We start from the raw sequence: 16,640 nt of genomic DNA on the forward strand, positions 1-16,640 counted from the left end.
AATGTTAGTTTTCTGTGAATGAAATATCACTTGCCATTTCTAGAAGGAAGAATATTGTACATTGCACTAATCATCATTTGGAAAACTATCAAGCTAATATTTTAATTAATGTTTGTTGTATCTTTGCCTTTGGATTATAGTTTCTCTGTGTACATAGTCTTTGCTAAAACTTTTTAAATATAATTTATTTGAATCAGTGAATTCTAAAAAGTAGAGATGGAATTTGTTATCTATTAAAATGAAACTATAAATGCTGAAATGTAATAATAATGTGTTTATAATGGAGGGCCTATAAATTGAATGTTGGAAAAGTGCAAGGAATAGGATTGAAAATCTTGTCATGAAGTTTAGTAAGTAAATATAACTGGGAAAGTTAAGAAGTCTGCTCTTGAGAAGAACCACTTGGGGAAAAGGGGGATGGAATGAAGTTATTGATAGCATATTATGCATATTTATATCTAATTGTAAAACTCCATCTGCCGTTGACATTACCTCCCTAAAAAAAGAGTAGATATGTTTTTCAACGTAATAATGAATACTGTAAAACAATAAGAGTAGAAATGATACTGATGCATAGAAATAAAAAGAAGTACTGATTTTTAAAAATAAATAAATGTATAATAATTGCATGCGCACACGCACACTACAATGTATCACAGCACAGTATATTTTAAATCTGATTTGCAGGATGTAAATGCTTTTTTTTTTTTTTTTTTTTTTTGGGTAAATCATATAATATGTGATTTACCATTTTTATTTATTTTTTAACATAGTGAAACTAAAATTGATTGTTGTTTTACTTTCTTTTTTACTACTTTATTGCATGTTCAAATATAAAAATAGCATTTTAGTGTCACCATTCAAATGAATAACCGACTAAAAAGTTAAGTAGATTGCCTGCTGCATGATTACCCTTTTCTCTATGCTGCTTTGGATTAATTAATCTTCCATTTATCAAGCCATATTCAGGCTTTTGGTTTCACACAGGACATTAATTAGTAGTACCTTATAATTAAATATGCCTCTTCAAGCTGAGCCTCAAATATGTCTTAGTTATTTTAAAAAAAAGGGAAGATAATTTTTTTTTTTAACTTTGTAAATATTTATATATGTTACATAAAGTTTTTTTCTTTTCTTTTTCTTTTTTTTTCTTTTTTTCTTTTTTTTTTTCTTTTAGGTTAGCAGTAAAATCTCAGGCAGGCGGACCAGTGCATCTGAATTAAGGAGAAAAAAGCCATCTAAATCCAAGTTCAAATCATATTCTGTTCCAGGAATGTTAGGTCCAGTGGTAAGCTGTACTTTGTTTGCATTCATTATTGTTTCATTGTTATATTTATCTGCTATTTTTGTCCATTGAAACTTACAATCACATTACATTCATTTAAAATGACAATTGAATTAAATAGGTTCATTTAAAATGATAAAAACAGCATTCTAAAATAATTCTTATTCTAAAAAATCAAGTCATTTTAGAACTAAGTTTGCTATAAATTATGCAATTCTAATGCATAGTATCTTAAGTAGAAATTTATTATTTTCAAATCTTAATTAACAAAGACATGATAATTTCATTGAATATACTGATTCATATAATATAATTGCGACTTTATGAATTTTTGTACTTTTGCAAAACCTATTCTAATTTCCCAGTATAATGCACAGATTTTCACTTTTTATAGATTTTGCGATTAAAAGATGCCAAAAAGTGTGTCACTCTAGCAATTTGCCACCAGATCTGTACTTAGGGCCAGATTTGCATTTAAATTATTTTGAAAGTTATTGAATTACTTTTTAAATTCATGTTCTTTATGAAATCAGAAATAAGTTCTTTCTTTTTTTGCATTGCTAGTTTGCAAGTTTCTTGAGGATTTTTTTAAACATGTATAATTTTTGTTATGGTGTTATTAAAATTGTTATGGTGTTTTGTTATGGTGTTATAATATTTACATTCCTTAAAAATGTAACTTAAAACATTTTTATTCACTTCTGTAACTTTTAAAAAGCCTTTACCTTTCATTTTGAAATTTTTTTGAATATCTCTTGAAATTTAAGCAAAACAAATTTATAAAACACAATTTCTGAATACTTATTAGCAAAAGCAGAAAAGGAACAGTAATTATATATTAAAATTAATTTTTCATGTCTAATTTACGGCCCACCAGTGGCCGAGCAGTAAAGTCGCTGAACACTGGTAGTTCGGTCCGAGGTTCAAATCCCAGGAACGGGCTGCCTGCATGGGTGTTTTTTGGGTGTTTTTCCTATGTGTATATGAGCCATTTTCCCGTAGAAAGTCCTTCACGAAGGCACCCCCCAGGCAGATAGTCCTTGAGGCTTTTCTGTAATCACAGAAAACAAAACAAACCTTGTCTAATTTAACCCTTTTTTATGAAGTTTCATGTTTATTTTTTAATTCCTTATTTAGCTAGATTTATGTCAGGGCTAAAGGGCTAGCTCATCAGCTTCTCGCGGCTGAAACCGAAAGAAGAGACTGATGACGTAGTTGGGTTCGCTTGCTCAGTTCTGCTGTTCAGTTTCTTAAGCATTTGCTTGAGAATCAAAACGCTTTGAGGAATAGTTTAATAACCAATATGAGCCGAGATTTTAGCTCATGAAATTCCAATATACATGCATCTAATATACGAACTAGTAATGTATTTACGTCATACTAAATTAAACTATAATATGCATAAAATGTAAGTAAAACATGCGTAAACATAACTAATTTTTTAATTAACACATATGCGTAAACATAACTAATTTTTTAGGTCAAGTGTACTCTAAATGTAGTAAATCTCTTTCATAATCATCTTTTTAAATATATGTAAATAGTAACCCACCGATAACATACGTAAATTTCTACATTTACGGAGAATTCTTTTTGCGTTAAAATTTCAGTTAGTTGCAAAGTAATTTGCATTATAGAAATGTTAAATAAAAATATGCAAATACATTTTGAGAATATATGCTAAAGACCTTACGCATCTATCCGATTAAAAATTAGTTAATGCTAATAATAGATTTCATAACACATTAAAACGAAACAAATTTCACTTCTTTCATTTTTGCTTCTCAATTAGTGTTGGTAATGAGTAGTAGAATTTTGGAACCTTTTATGAAAGTATTATTCTGAGACATCAGCATTATTATTTAACGTCAATTACTGAAAAAATAATGAAACTATTTAAAAATGGTATTTATATATTTTGAAATAATATCATGTATTCTTACATTTTAAAAGTATACGCTCTGATACTAATTTATGTTTATGCAGAATATCATGGTTTATTTTATATAGTTAAATTTAGCAGTCTAAATTAGTATATAATAATATATAATATTTTATATAGTAGTCCAAATAATTAGCTGAAACGTGCATAAATTAGGTCACAAGTTAAATGAATAATAAACCAAGTAATGATTCAAATTATTATTTTTGGTAGGAATAATATGAATCAACTTACATGATTTTTTTATCCTATATAGTTTGGTTCGATAATCCTCTGTTAGTTTTTATCCATTTATTTGCTTTCTGGTCAGCTTTTCTTGCCGATACAAGGTTTGCATTCCTATTCAAGTGCCGAACCCTTATAAATGTTCGTAAATGGCAAAATAAACAAATTGCACTCTTATTCACGAAGGGAAAACGTTTCTCAAGTTCAGAAATGAGATTCTGAATTACACCTCTACCTTTTCGAAAAGAACTATCATGAAAAGAACGGAAAACATTTTCCATTTTCACCATCGTTTCCATCCAAACTCGTGATGGTATAGTTAATCCTCCTTTAGATAATAAATTATCCAATTTGAGTCGTTAGGAATATCTACGAATTTTTTTAATATTTCACCCAAGGTAGGATCTTTATCTTTCACACGATATGCAATATAACCTGCTACATAAGCGAGCAATTCTTGTTCGTATGCAGATATATCTTTCATTGAATCATAAATTTCGGTTTATCAAGGAAGTGACATACATTCATCATAGATGTCTTCATAATTAATTGGATCATCTTCGTATAAGGAAGACTCAAACATTTGTGCTTTTTCATTTGAAGAAAAAGCTGTTTCTAACAGCTCTTTTGTCAAATATGCTTCAACTTTCTTCACATCTTCACAGTCATTAGTATTTGTCTTTAACGACAATTTAGGCAATTTGTTTACCAATAGCAAAATTTTCAGGCGAATTATTATGTCTGATGGAGACGGGTGGTCATTAAAACGCCCTAAACCCGAATCTGGCTGAACAATCTTTCTAATACATCTTGAGTCAATCTTGATGTTAAAATATATTTCACATTTATAGATTTTACGTCATCAAATAAACCGAAAAGCGAATTTATTGATATAATAATATCTTTCTGAAAAGGTAGCATTGTCTTCTTTCCACATACTCTGAGATAAAAAATCATTTGCTTGATCGCATTTAATTTTTCTTTCTGTACTTCATAATAGCTTTCTAGGCTGAAAGCAGCTTTTAAAGGCTTATTGCTAGGGGGTAATGGTACTCTACTATTCATAATGTAAAAAAAATCATCAACCATTGAAAAAAAATTACTTGTAGCATTACCAGTCAAATGCATAATTGCTTTAGCCGTTGTGGAGGAAAGTAATGCTTTTGCTGGTGCTACTTTCTGTCTCTCGTATCCTTTTACAGATAAGAATTGAGGTTTCAGTTTATAGCACAGTTTAATTTCACCGATATCTTTACTGAGTACTTCATATATAACGTCTTTGCTTATAATTGTACCATTTCCGAGAATAAAACCTTTATCAAGAAAATGGTTTCTCAAAAGCTTTATGCAATGCGGCATATCAGCGAAAACCCATATTTTGGTGCTGAAGTTGGGAGTGTGAAAGAAAGATTTAACCGTTGAAATTTGTAATTCTTTCCAAAGGATCTGACTACCTCCCATGTAAGATACAATTGCTTTGACTCGAAGCCCAGATGATTCAAGGGCAAACAAAATGTAAGACAGAAGATTTTCCTTCATTTGATGATCAAAGTCAAAATAAATGGTCTGTTTCCATTGCGAAATGAGTCCTCGAACCAATACAAATTGAGTCTTTTTAAAAAGACCTAATATCTGATCTAATTTTGAATCATAACAGAGTCTTGAATCTCTATGAATTTCATCGAAACTTAATATGCATAATCTTTCTTCGTCAGTTGCATTTTGTCAAGTTTTTTTATCAATAACAGTACATCATTTAAAATACCAGGAATGCAACTGAATCTTGAGGACCATCTTTTCAGTGTACTTGCACTTGGAAGCGGAATACCCATTTTTTCTTTCCAGAAGTCGTATGACTTTACGGATAATGATCTGATTATTATGCTTTTTGAAATGTCGTCTGGAGACCATTTAATTCGCTTTTTTTTCCATTAATGCATTTATTTGAGTTTCGGTAAATATGTTTTGAATATATGTTTTCATTTTCCTTAGTTTTTCATTTTCTTGATTCACTTTTTTAATTTCTTTCCTGAGTTTCTGAACTTTTTCTAATATTAGTTTTCTATTCCTTTTAAATATTTTTCTTTGATGGGAGATAGTTTTTAAATGCTGCTTTCTCTCAGTCTGTAAAACAGAAACCTTATTCTCAAGAGCTGATAGTTTTGTGATTAAATCAATCACATTTTTCTGGAGTTTGGAACAGTTACAACATTGATGAGTAATATTATTTTCAGTGAGCTCCTCATAGCTATTATTGTAATCGTTTTGAAATTCCAGACATGCCTGTTTAGGACTTAAATTCTGAATCATTTCAAATGCACTTTGTAATTTTTTCTTTTTTTGTTGCCTCTGCTGCCTTGGTGTATTCTGATAAATAACTAAGTCAGGAACATAAACAGTTGGAATAGCAGTTGACTTCAGTACCTTTTTTGTCGGTAATCCTAGCAACATATTTTTCATATCATCCTCATAATCAGATTCATTGAAGTAAATGCAAATGCTGCATATTCGAGCACTCTTTGTGTTGACAATATCCGCTCTTCGATACCTATGCAACCATTCTTTCGTTAACTGAATATTTTTGTATGGAAATCTATGAAATACCACGCTAGTTTCTTTCGTATTATGATACGTATTACTACAGGTAGCAACGGCACACGATACCATTTTTTCAATGATTTCTCATTATAAGAATTTTCTAAATTCAAAATCTCTTTAAAAGTATCATCAGTTATAACTTTCCGGCTAAAGAAAGAGAATCCAAGAACTATAGATTCAGTCTTTCGCACTTGATGCTCTGGTCAGTTGGCGACGGGACAAACCCAGTGACGTCACATAACATCCGGTATGCTCCCCAAGAGGGGTTCGTGTCGGCATTGTTCTTCTCAAAGGGATGACCCAGCCCTTCTCTTTCTTTAGCCCTGGATTTATGTAGCATTTTTCTTTTCTCATTTGTAAGTTAGAAGTTAAATTGAAAGTTAAGTATTTTATTGTTCAAATTTTGCTTCAGACTTTTCAATGGTTAACTGAAATTTAAGAGAAATATTCTCATGACGTAAAATAATATCTTTTGTAAAAATATAAGGAATTTGTATAAGTTGTTGAAATTTTTCTTGTAGAGTGTATGTGTATTCTTACATCACATTTTATCCTCCATATGTGATCTATTAATTTTAACCCTAGCTGTCTTTATTTAAATGGATATTACATTTAGGTGAACGTGGCTGTATTTGGAGGGGGCTGTAGGGGCAGCATCTGTCCTTGAAACTGAAATTTCAGTTTATAAATAGAATACAGTTAAAAAAACATTGGTTTTAGATAGAAATCTCAGGCCCCCGTTCTTCAAAAATTTTGGTATTAGATAAAAATCTCAGCCCCCGTCCTTCAAAAAATTAAATCCTGTTTACAGTCGCGTAGGTGAATGAATGATTTTATTTTTTATGAAAGTAAATATGCTATGATAAATATGTTGCCGAAGAAGGGAAAAATTTTCATTCGTAAGTGTACGTTTATTTAAGTACTTATTGAAGATGCTTTATATGTGCATATATTTCAAACCAATTTATATAATTTTCCATATATATTCTTGCATTCTACGGGTTTGTGGATTTGGAGTGATTGACGACAACATTTGATGAAGTATCAAAACACAATTTATTTGCCATTATTACTCAGGACAGTTCCCAAAACACGTTTACAGTTGTCGAAAAATGATGACAAGCATGTTGAAATAATCAACAGCACAGCCTTTGGGCTACAATGGTGAAGAGAGCTTCATGGCAAAACACTAAATACAGTTCCTGATTTGGTCGATCAATCTAAGACCCAGAATTCACTCAGCGATACGCTACGATATACTGCTACTCTGCGTACAGGCAGGGTTTATATCAGTAAGAATTCGTTCTAGAAATTTCTTCATCCATCTACAGCATATTGCCAAATGGGCGATTTTGTGCCAAATCTGGCAACCATACATTTCCTTGCCATTCTCTGGCAACCCTAAAACCACCTTGCAGGGAAGTTATCTTACTGTGGCTAGCCAATTCATAACAGTGGTCCTCCCAAGAACTACACGTCCCAGGCAGTACAATCCTTAGTCAGAAGCCAAATTAGAGGGTAACAAAATAAACAATTCAAGTAAACAAAAATACAAGAAACTAATATTTACAAGTAACTATGTATAACTATAGACAGAAATTATGTAAAAAAAAATTATCATAAGAATTATGGGTACCCTTGAGAATGAGAAGCACTGGATACTATGCCCACAGTATATGTCTAATCTGTCATAATGAATGACCTTAGGTTTGGAATTGGTGAAACTTACGGATCCATATCATGACGTCATTCAGTCTATTGAGAATTGTATAGGGACCTTCCCTACACGACTGCAGTTTGGAAGAAATAACCTTACAATGACTCGGATTCCAGAATCACCTCTTGTCGTTTTCCTGGAATTGATGTTTGTTGGCTTTTGCGTCATATCTCCTCTTCATCTTGTTCATTGAGATGTTGATCTGCTCCTGGGTAAACCTGTGTATCATTTTCAACTGGGCCTGAAGGTTTTGCACATACTCATTAGGCGAGGAATTTACATCCAGAGGGCAGCCGAAGAGCTGGTCACTTGGCAGACGGAAATCGCGACCGAAGAGCATCTGTGATGGAGAATAGCCGGTGCTTTAATGGACAGCGCTACGGTAAGCAAGCAGAAACAAGTGAAGCTTGTGATCCCAGTCTTCTTGATTCTTGGAAACCATGAGCGAGAGTTAGTTCAGAATTGTACGCCTAAACTTCTCCACCATACCACAAAACTATGGATATAAGGGGGTTGTCTGTGTTTTCTTGTTTTCCAGTAAGTTGCAGAGTTCTTTGAACATAGCCAAAGTTTCTGCCTTGGTCAAATTGAATCTAGAGGGGGTCCCAAATCTGGACACACAGTTCTGTAACAGAACTTCAGCTATTGTGACATCTTCTTGGTCTGGAATTGGGTACACTTTGGGCCACTTACTGAAATAATCCATCACAATGAGAATATATTTGTTGCCATCCATGGTCTGTGAAAAAGGTCCAAGTATGTCGAAGGGAATTTTCTTGGAAGGTGCTCCTAAGTTGTATCGCTGCAGCCTTCCTAGGGTACGTCCCTTCAGCCCTTTCTTGGCTGCACAAGCATCACAAGATTGGCACCACTTCTCCACATCAGTTCTTGCCGAACTCCAGAAGAAGCGTTCTCGAACCTTGTGTAGGGTCTTCATATAGCTGAAATACTCTCCTGTTGGGCTGCTGTGTATTTCCTTCAGAACATCAGGTATTCAATTTCGAGGCAGCAGCAGCTGCCATCTTTTATTAATTCCATCGTCACTTTCCCATAGTTGATTTTGAACTCCCATTTTGGAAGTGAAGCGCATCCCAGAGAGCCCAGTACCTTTAAATGGTAAACTGAAGATGGAAATGTCTTCCTATTTGGCTTTTGTACTGGATGATTCCATAAGCTCTGTTATTGGCTTAATATCAGGATCCACCACTTGGTCTTCTCTAACTTTTTCATCATTCCACAGATCTTACGAATTTTTGTTTATTTTCTGTTAATTTATGCAGAGGCCTTGCAGTGTTGGAGATCGCCTTCACGGTACAGAGTCCAAGGAAGCTTTGTAGTTGCTGAATATCCACAATTTGTTTCCAGTCCTTTATTGCTGACACCTTCCCTGGATCTGCATGACACCTGTGGCAGAGATAATGTGTCCCAGATAGGTGACTTCATTGCAGAACAACTTGCATTTCGAAGGACTCAGCTTGAGCTTGCCTTCTTTTAATTTCTGCAACATCTTCCTGATATTTTCTAGATGTTCCTTGAAACTACAGCCCACTATAATGATGTCATCTAGGTAAACCGTAAGATAGGTCTTGAAGCACTGTCTCCGTCAGGTGTTCAAATGTTGCAGGGGCATTACAGAGGCCAAATGACATAATTTTAACTGTCAGAGTCTTTGGCTGGTAATAAACTCAGTTTTCTCTCTATCATTGGGGTGAATTTCTACTTGCCAGTATCCGCTCTTGAGTTCCAGAGTAGAAAACCACTTGTGCCCTGATAGGGTGTCTAGAGCATTGTCAAACCTAGGAAGAAGGTAACTGTCTTTCTTAATGATATTATTTAGTTTTCGGTAGTCGACAAAATATCTTGTCAAGCTGTCTTTCATCTAGACGAGAACTATAGGAAATGTGCATGGACTTGTGGATGGTTTGATGATGTCATTTTCTTGCATCTTTTTCAGAAGATTTCCAACCTCTTCCTGTTTTTACAAATGGTAGACATCTGGGATGTTGCTTGATCGGAGAGTGATCCCTTGTATCAGTTCAATGTTGTGTCAGCTTTGTGTGGCCAACATCTGTGGATGTTCTAGAAAATAGATTTTTAGATTCTTTAATTGTTTTCTATGCCGCACGTCTTTGTTTGTTGGTTAAGTTTTCACTCTACAGGAGTTTATCTGTTAATTTCTGAGTTGCCTCAGTCGGAATTTCAGTTGAGGCTTTGTAAATGCAAGTAACTGGAGTGCATATTGCTGGCAACTTCACCCTTTTTGATGGTTCTCGGTCTGTGGCTAACATTCGCCACTCTCATAGGGATGAAGTCTCTCGAAAGGTCTACTAAAATTGAGGGCACTAATACATCTCTTGGGCTATTTTCTGGATATTTGGTTATTCCATACATGAGGCCGTTGTTTTCTATGGAGCCAGTTATTAATAATTCTGTCATCGGAGGGCTGGTGACATCTATTTTTATTATTATTTGGTGAGCTGAAGGAATGCTGTTTAATTTCAAACACAGTTACATCTTACTTTGTAGAGTGCATCTCATTATGTTTAAAGTCCAGTGTAAAGTCATAATTCTGCAAAAAGTCCAGTTCGAGTGTTAATTGATCCGCGATGTTAGCAATGAAAGCCAAATGCTGGTAGGTCTCATTTCTGAAGGTAGGTAATGGTGATTTTAGTTTTATCTTTGATTGGAATCTTATCATCTGTTACTGTTTTTAAAGTCACACAGGGTGGAGTCCAGTACAACATTTTGTTCAATTCCTGAGCTACATCTGTTTTAACGATGGTTACATTTGCTCCTGTATCTATGCTCATCTTACAAGGATGCTTATTTACGTAACCTTCGATTAACAGTCTATTATCTCTGCTGCTCATTGAAGATATCTGAAGAACTTTCAGAGGGGCTGCAACTCTACATCGCAACCTCCACTCTGTGAGATTGCCTCATTTTGGTTTCCCTGGTTTTGTTTTGCGAGGGGTTTCTCCCGCTCTTGATTCACGTGACAGTTCCTGCAGAGATGTCATTCCAAACTGCAGTTTCAGCATTTGATTGTTTTCTTTTCAATATTGCTTTTATTCGGTCAAATCTCTTTTATTTGTTCTCTCAGTTTTTGTGACATAAAAATTTCGATCTTCTATTTGAGTCGCTCTAATAGTGTGGTGATCTTTTAGAGTTATTTGTTGAGCTGACTCGAACTTCATGGCATAGACCAAACTGGATTTTAGGTCTTTCAAATCTGGCAGTATGAGATCCTTCTGAATTTCCACATTCTTGACTGCATCTGCAAAATGCATCAGGGTCAAATTTTTGCGGATATCAAGTGGAGAGTCTGGATATGCTTGATGTGCCAACCTCTTGATGTCATTCGCCAGTTCTTGAAGGCTTTCCGTGATTTTCTGCGTGTGAGTTTTCAACTGCAGGTGGCTACAGTCCTGTATGCACTTTTTTTTCCAAATTTCAGTTCCGGTGCATTCGAGAGGGCGTTGAAGTTTGAAATCTGTGCTTCGGAGAAGACTCATAAGATATCTGCAACATCTCCTGGGAGTGATGCGGCCAGCTGTGGAGCCTTCATGTCGTAGTCCCACTCTCTCACATGTTAGTTTCTGCCACCATCGAAAATTGGATCTTATGTACACTCCATGATGATTTTCCATCATATGTGCTTGGTTATGAGAAAAAACTGGGGGAACCTTGAAACCTTCAGGTTCATTCATGGACTCAGTCTGGTTTTCTTTCAAAACATCTACTTCTTTCTGGAACTTTTTCAATTTTTTTTCAAATCTTTCTATTTTTGCTCCCATTTCCTGTCTAAGCTTTATGATATCACATTTAATCTTATTTTGTTTCACTTCCATCTGTTGGAATTTCTCTTGCAGGTTTTCTTGTCCACCTTTTATTTCCTCTTGACCCGATTTTAATTCACTTTCTAACTTCTCTTGTCCCGCCTTGATCTCTTCCTGTCCGGCTTTCATCTCAGGCTTCATCTCTTCCAGTCCGCCTTTTACAGCTGCTAGGAAGTCTGTCAACTTCATTTCCTCTGCCATGGCTTTCTCCTGTAGGCAGGTCATTGGCATTCACTTGCAAATTCCACTCCTGACACCAGTTGTTACATTCTACAGGTTCATGGATTTGGAGTGATTGACGTCAACACTTGATGAAGTATCAAAACATAATGTATTTGCCAGTATTACTCAGGACAGTTACCAAAGCATATTTTCAATCATCAAAAAACTATGACAAGCATACTGAAACAATCAGCAACACTGCCTTCAGGCTATAGCGGTGAAGACAGCTTCACGGGAAAACATTAAATATAGCTCCCGACTCGGTCAGTCCTTCTAAGGCTCACAATTCACTCAACGATGCATTACGATATATTGCTACTCTGTGCACAGGCAGGGTTTATATAGCTTTTGGTCGGCCTTTGAGAACATTCTGCTCCAAACCAGTAAGAATTTGTTCTCGAATGTTCTTTATCTGTCTCCGTCATATCACCAAATGTCGCCAAATCTGGCATCCTCGCCTTTCCTTGCCATATTCTGTCAACCCTGAACCCACCTTGTGGGAAAGCTATCTTACCACAGCTGGATATTTTGCAATAATATAATTTAACCTTTTCTTTACCTATAATTTTTTTCACCTTAAATACTCATTATGTTTTTGTGTTTCATTTTTCAAATTAGTAATCTGTTTTTGTAGTCAATTTCTCCCAAAGAGTACAAGATGGATGATGATGATCCTACTGAAGATAATAAAATGATCCTTGCGTCTGCAACAGATGAATTTGTTTTGTGTCAGGTATGTAAATTTATTTTCTTTAATTTTACATGCGACTTAAAAGCATATGAAGTGATATATAATAATTTATATTATCTGTAGCTTTGATTGAATTATGAAAAGAATCTTGGCAACAGATTTTTTGTAAAAGAAAGTTGTTATTTATTTTTAAGGTATTTAACATTATTCTTATTTATTTTTAAAGTATTTATTATCATTAGAGATATCTTTAGTTTTGTATTTCTAAAATTTTTGAGCCATTATTTAACCACTTGTCAGCCACATGACAAGATTAGCATGGCCATTGCACAAGACATGATTTTTATCTTCCATGAAGCCTGGTAAATAGCCAGTTTTCAGTCTATTGTTATTCAGCACAATATAAAATCTTTAATTTATTTTTCATATCTTAACTGCTAAATGAATTGAGGGATTTGAAAGCAACGGATAAAATTCTTAGTAATTAAGACCTTTATTTAATTATTGTATAGTTTGATATAATTTAAAATATGTTTAACTTGAACCAGATAATAATAATGAATATTAGCAACATTATTGTTACTAATAAAATGTTTTTTTTTGTTAACATATATCCTGTAATCCATTTTTAATAGTAATACTAACTCACATGCAGTATTTTTCAAAATTTTCATAGGATTAGAATATTATCGTTCATATCCTCCTAGATTTTGCATATTGAAATTTATAAAGTTTAGGCTGAATGATGAGAAATAGTATCTATTGTTACGTATCCTGTCTGACAAATTAATGGAGTGAGATAATAAAATAAACACAAAAAAGTTTAAAAGATTTATTTAACAGTTTTGTGATTAATTGGTAGATATTGGTATGAATCACAGAAAATCACAGTTTCCAGGCAAATAAATATACAAATCATATGCTACCACACTCTTAATACAGTATTAAAAGTGAGGCTTTTAATATTTCAAGTCCATTAGCTGAAGAATTTCATCTTACCATTTTTCTGATTTCTTGTGTATTTTCTTTACTTTTGGCAGCACATAATTCTTAATATTCATCAAATGCTACTTTCTGTGCATAATGCATAAATTTCATGTTATAGTAAAACAACAACTGAAATATATTTGGGAAAAACATAAAAATATTCATTGTGTTTTCTTTAACCATTTAAAAGAAAGGAGGCAGCAGGCACTATTATTATAGTTGCTATACATTATTTTGAGCAAACATGTTTTTAAAATGTTTGTTTATTTGCATTTCAAATAATGTTATGAATAAGAAAAGTAATACACATTTCTTATCGTTAATTTTGCTTATTTATTTTAAAAATTGTAGTGATTGGTTTGAATATGTAGCTGACTGAATAGGTTATATGTGTATACTCATTTTAATTTAACATTCCATGTTTGTTTATTTATTTATTTATTTAGGATTTGTGTCTGATGTGTGGAAGTTTTGGTAAAGGTGAAGAAGGCAAGTTGCTTTCTTGTGCACAGTGTGGTCAGTGTTATCATATTTACTGTGCAAATATCAAAGTAAGTAACAAAGAAAAGTGAAAGACACTCTTGACATTGCTGCAAATTATTTTGTTAAAAATATAAATTATACTTACCTTTTTTGCAATACTAATTATTTAATTTAATTTTTAAATAATTTGATTTCTTAAATTTTGTTATTAATATGTGAAGTGAAAAATGAATGCTATCAAATTTATCTGTATCTGTTTATCGTATGCTGCCTGGTGCAATTTTAGGCGGTATGTTGGAACTGCTTTTTTTTATGTGAATAATTTTTGAGTTTTAAAATGTTTTGCATGTTCTTTTCTTATAGCTGTGAAATGTCATGTCAGTGTGTACAAATATTTTTTGTTAAAGTTTATGCTGTATAACATATTACATGTACACATGCATTTAAATTGTGTTAGTGTATACAAATATTTTTTGTTAAGGCTCATGCTGTTAACACATTAAATTTGGAGCTTATATGTAGTTTTTGTAATTTTTAAAGAAAATAACATTAATGAATATTTTTGAGATCTGTGTAACTTGACTTGTGTAACTAACATTTTGGTTTCAACTTTTTTAAATTTCTGGTTTTGCAAATATGTTAAGAGTAATTTATGTTGTTGAAATATATACAGGCATGAATAAAATTGGTTTATGCTAATATTTTTCAAATCTAATAATCAGTTATTCTCATAAATGATTAACAGTTTTTCTGTAAGATAAAATATGGCCTGTATTTTATATGAATATAATGGATGCCTATAACATTCATTTAGTAAATGAGCAAAGTCGTTAAATAAATATTGATGTTATGTTCCTTGACATCTGTATGAAGGGCACTCAGTTTACAAATGAAAGCATGTAAAAAAATTATTGCATATTTCTAAAGTCTCCATTTGAACAATTTATGCATGTTGTCATACACTGAAACTATTTTTTAAGGCTATTGAATAACTGATCTTATCTGATGCTTCTTAGAATTTGTTCAAATGCTGCTTTGGCTTTATCCAGCAATGAAAACTATTATCTTCTCAGTTCTTCCTTTCCCCATAGAAACAATATTTTTTGAGTCCAAACCAAAGGAATATGGCACGTAAGGCAGAATTGCTTAATTTTTTTTGTTGCTGAAATTTATGGTTTTGTAGTTGTGTGGACAGCTGCTTTGATGAAATCCAAATTCAGTCTTCAAAGGCCAAATTCTATATCATTTTGGATTATTTTCAAGTATTGTATATAAGCAAATCCTTGCATATTTTTCTGCTGTGTATATACATTATGTCTTCTTCAAAATTATGAAGCTAAAGCCATGTACACATGCAGTTTAATCATATGCAATTGTTTACTTTGTTGTAGTATTTGAAAAGCTAAAACACTAAAGCACACTTGCTGAAAACTGGGAGACTGTTGCATCTTTAAATGATGTGACAATTATTATGTCAGGACTTCTTTCTTTTCTTGTTTTTATTAGTGATTTTAAGTAGAATCAGTTATAAATTTCTGTTTAATCAGCTGTTCATATCCCTTTCATAACTTGTAATGATTTTTGAAACACTTTGGATATTATTATATTAAAAAAAATTCTTTTATCAGTGCATGACTCTTTTTCTCAGAGATGAAAGTTCATGAATTGATTTTTTGGACGTTCTTAGTATACATATGATGATACAGCAATGTTCACTAATGAGCTTTTCTACCGCAGCAACATTTTTTGCTGTGATTGAAGTATATAGATAGCATTTATGAATATAATTTTTTCAAGAATTCCATTCCCCCCTGCTTAGAATGAATACCTTGTTTAAATACTGAGATACATGTAAGGTCTTTATGTTCCAATTATTATGCAAACTTTTACAAAATTTTTAAACAATAATTATGCATTTAATTTAATCTTTTTTTTTAATATAAAAGTAAAGCCGAAAAGTCTTTTCTATTCAGGCATGATTTTCTCAGGAGAGTGTCTTTGGCACATGTTATGGACATTCAGCAAACATAAGCAAAAGGAAATTATGACATAGAGTAAAAAGAAACCAAAAAGCATAAAATGTAGACAGAAAGAGGGCATTGGAATGAAATATTTGGTTGTCATAAAAACTGATGGTCTCAAACCTTTTTTAATGCTCTATGTAGAGTATCAATTTTAAGTTCAAATAGCAAGGGAGACAATTTAAATTTTACTTCTTGTTTACTTTGCTTTCTTTTTTTTTCTTTTTGAACTAATTGCTAATGGAAATTTAAGTGAATTTGTGCAATGTTTAGTATCCTTTTTGTTAGTTCTGTTTGAGAGAAGTATCTTAGAATATGCCATTAAATTAGACCAGCATTGAATGTTTTTAAGATTATTCCTAACAAATCGGTAAATGTTTATTACCAATTATTTATGCTTAATGTCTAATGAGAATTTGTGAGTTTTAATATTGTCATTACTTCAAATATTTAACTGTCATGCAATCGATGATTGAATATCACTATGAGCAGATCACTGATCCATCCGTCTTTTGTTTTGCAAGAATGGAGTTGCATAATTGCAGGTTTGCTATTATTGAGTATTGCCATTATTATTATTTTTAAGAGTGCTGAATTCAATAATATATTCACATTTGAGTTGTGAAAGTG

The 16,640-nt window shown here is 32.7% G+C and overlaps 1 protein-coding gene across 4 annotated transcripts in view; it reads left to right on the plus strand.

Moving 5' to 3' along the window:
- The window catches only part of LOC118192375 (histone-lysine N-methyltransferase 2C-like), a 284,640-nt gene that overhangs the window by 50,799 nt on the left and 217,201 nt on the right, over positions 1-16,640 (plus strand). For all 4 annotated transcript variants that reach the window (XM_085813029.1, XM_085813032.1, XM_085813031.1 and 1 more), the window contains exons 17-19: positions 1,178-1,288; positions 12,463-12,561; positions 13,953-14,057. In XM_085813029.1, coding sequence (XP_085669155.1) covers positions 1,178-1,288; positions 12,463-12,561; positions 13,953-14,057 — 315 coding nt within the window. The remainder of the gene's footprint in view (positions 1-1,177; positions 1,289-12,462; positions 12,562-13,952; positions 14,058-16,640) is intronic.

Source organism: Stegodyphus dumicola, chromosome 3 (assembly GCF_044657685.1).
Source record: "Stegodyphus dumicola isolate Sdum_Otavi_A_Nest chromosome 3, ASM4465768v1".
In the NCBI taxonomy this organism is placed as follows: Eukaryota; Metazoa; Arthropoda; class Arachnida; order Araneae; family Eresidae; genus Stegodyphus; species Stegodyphus dumicola.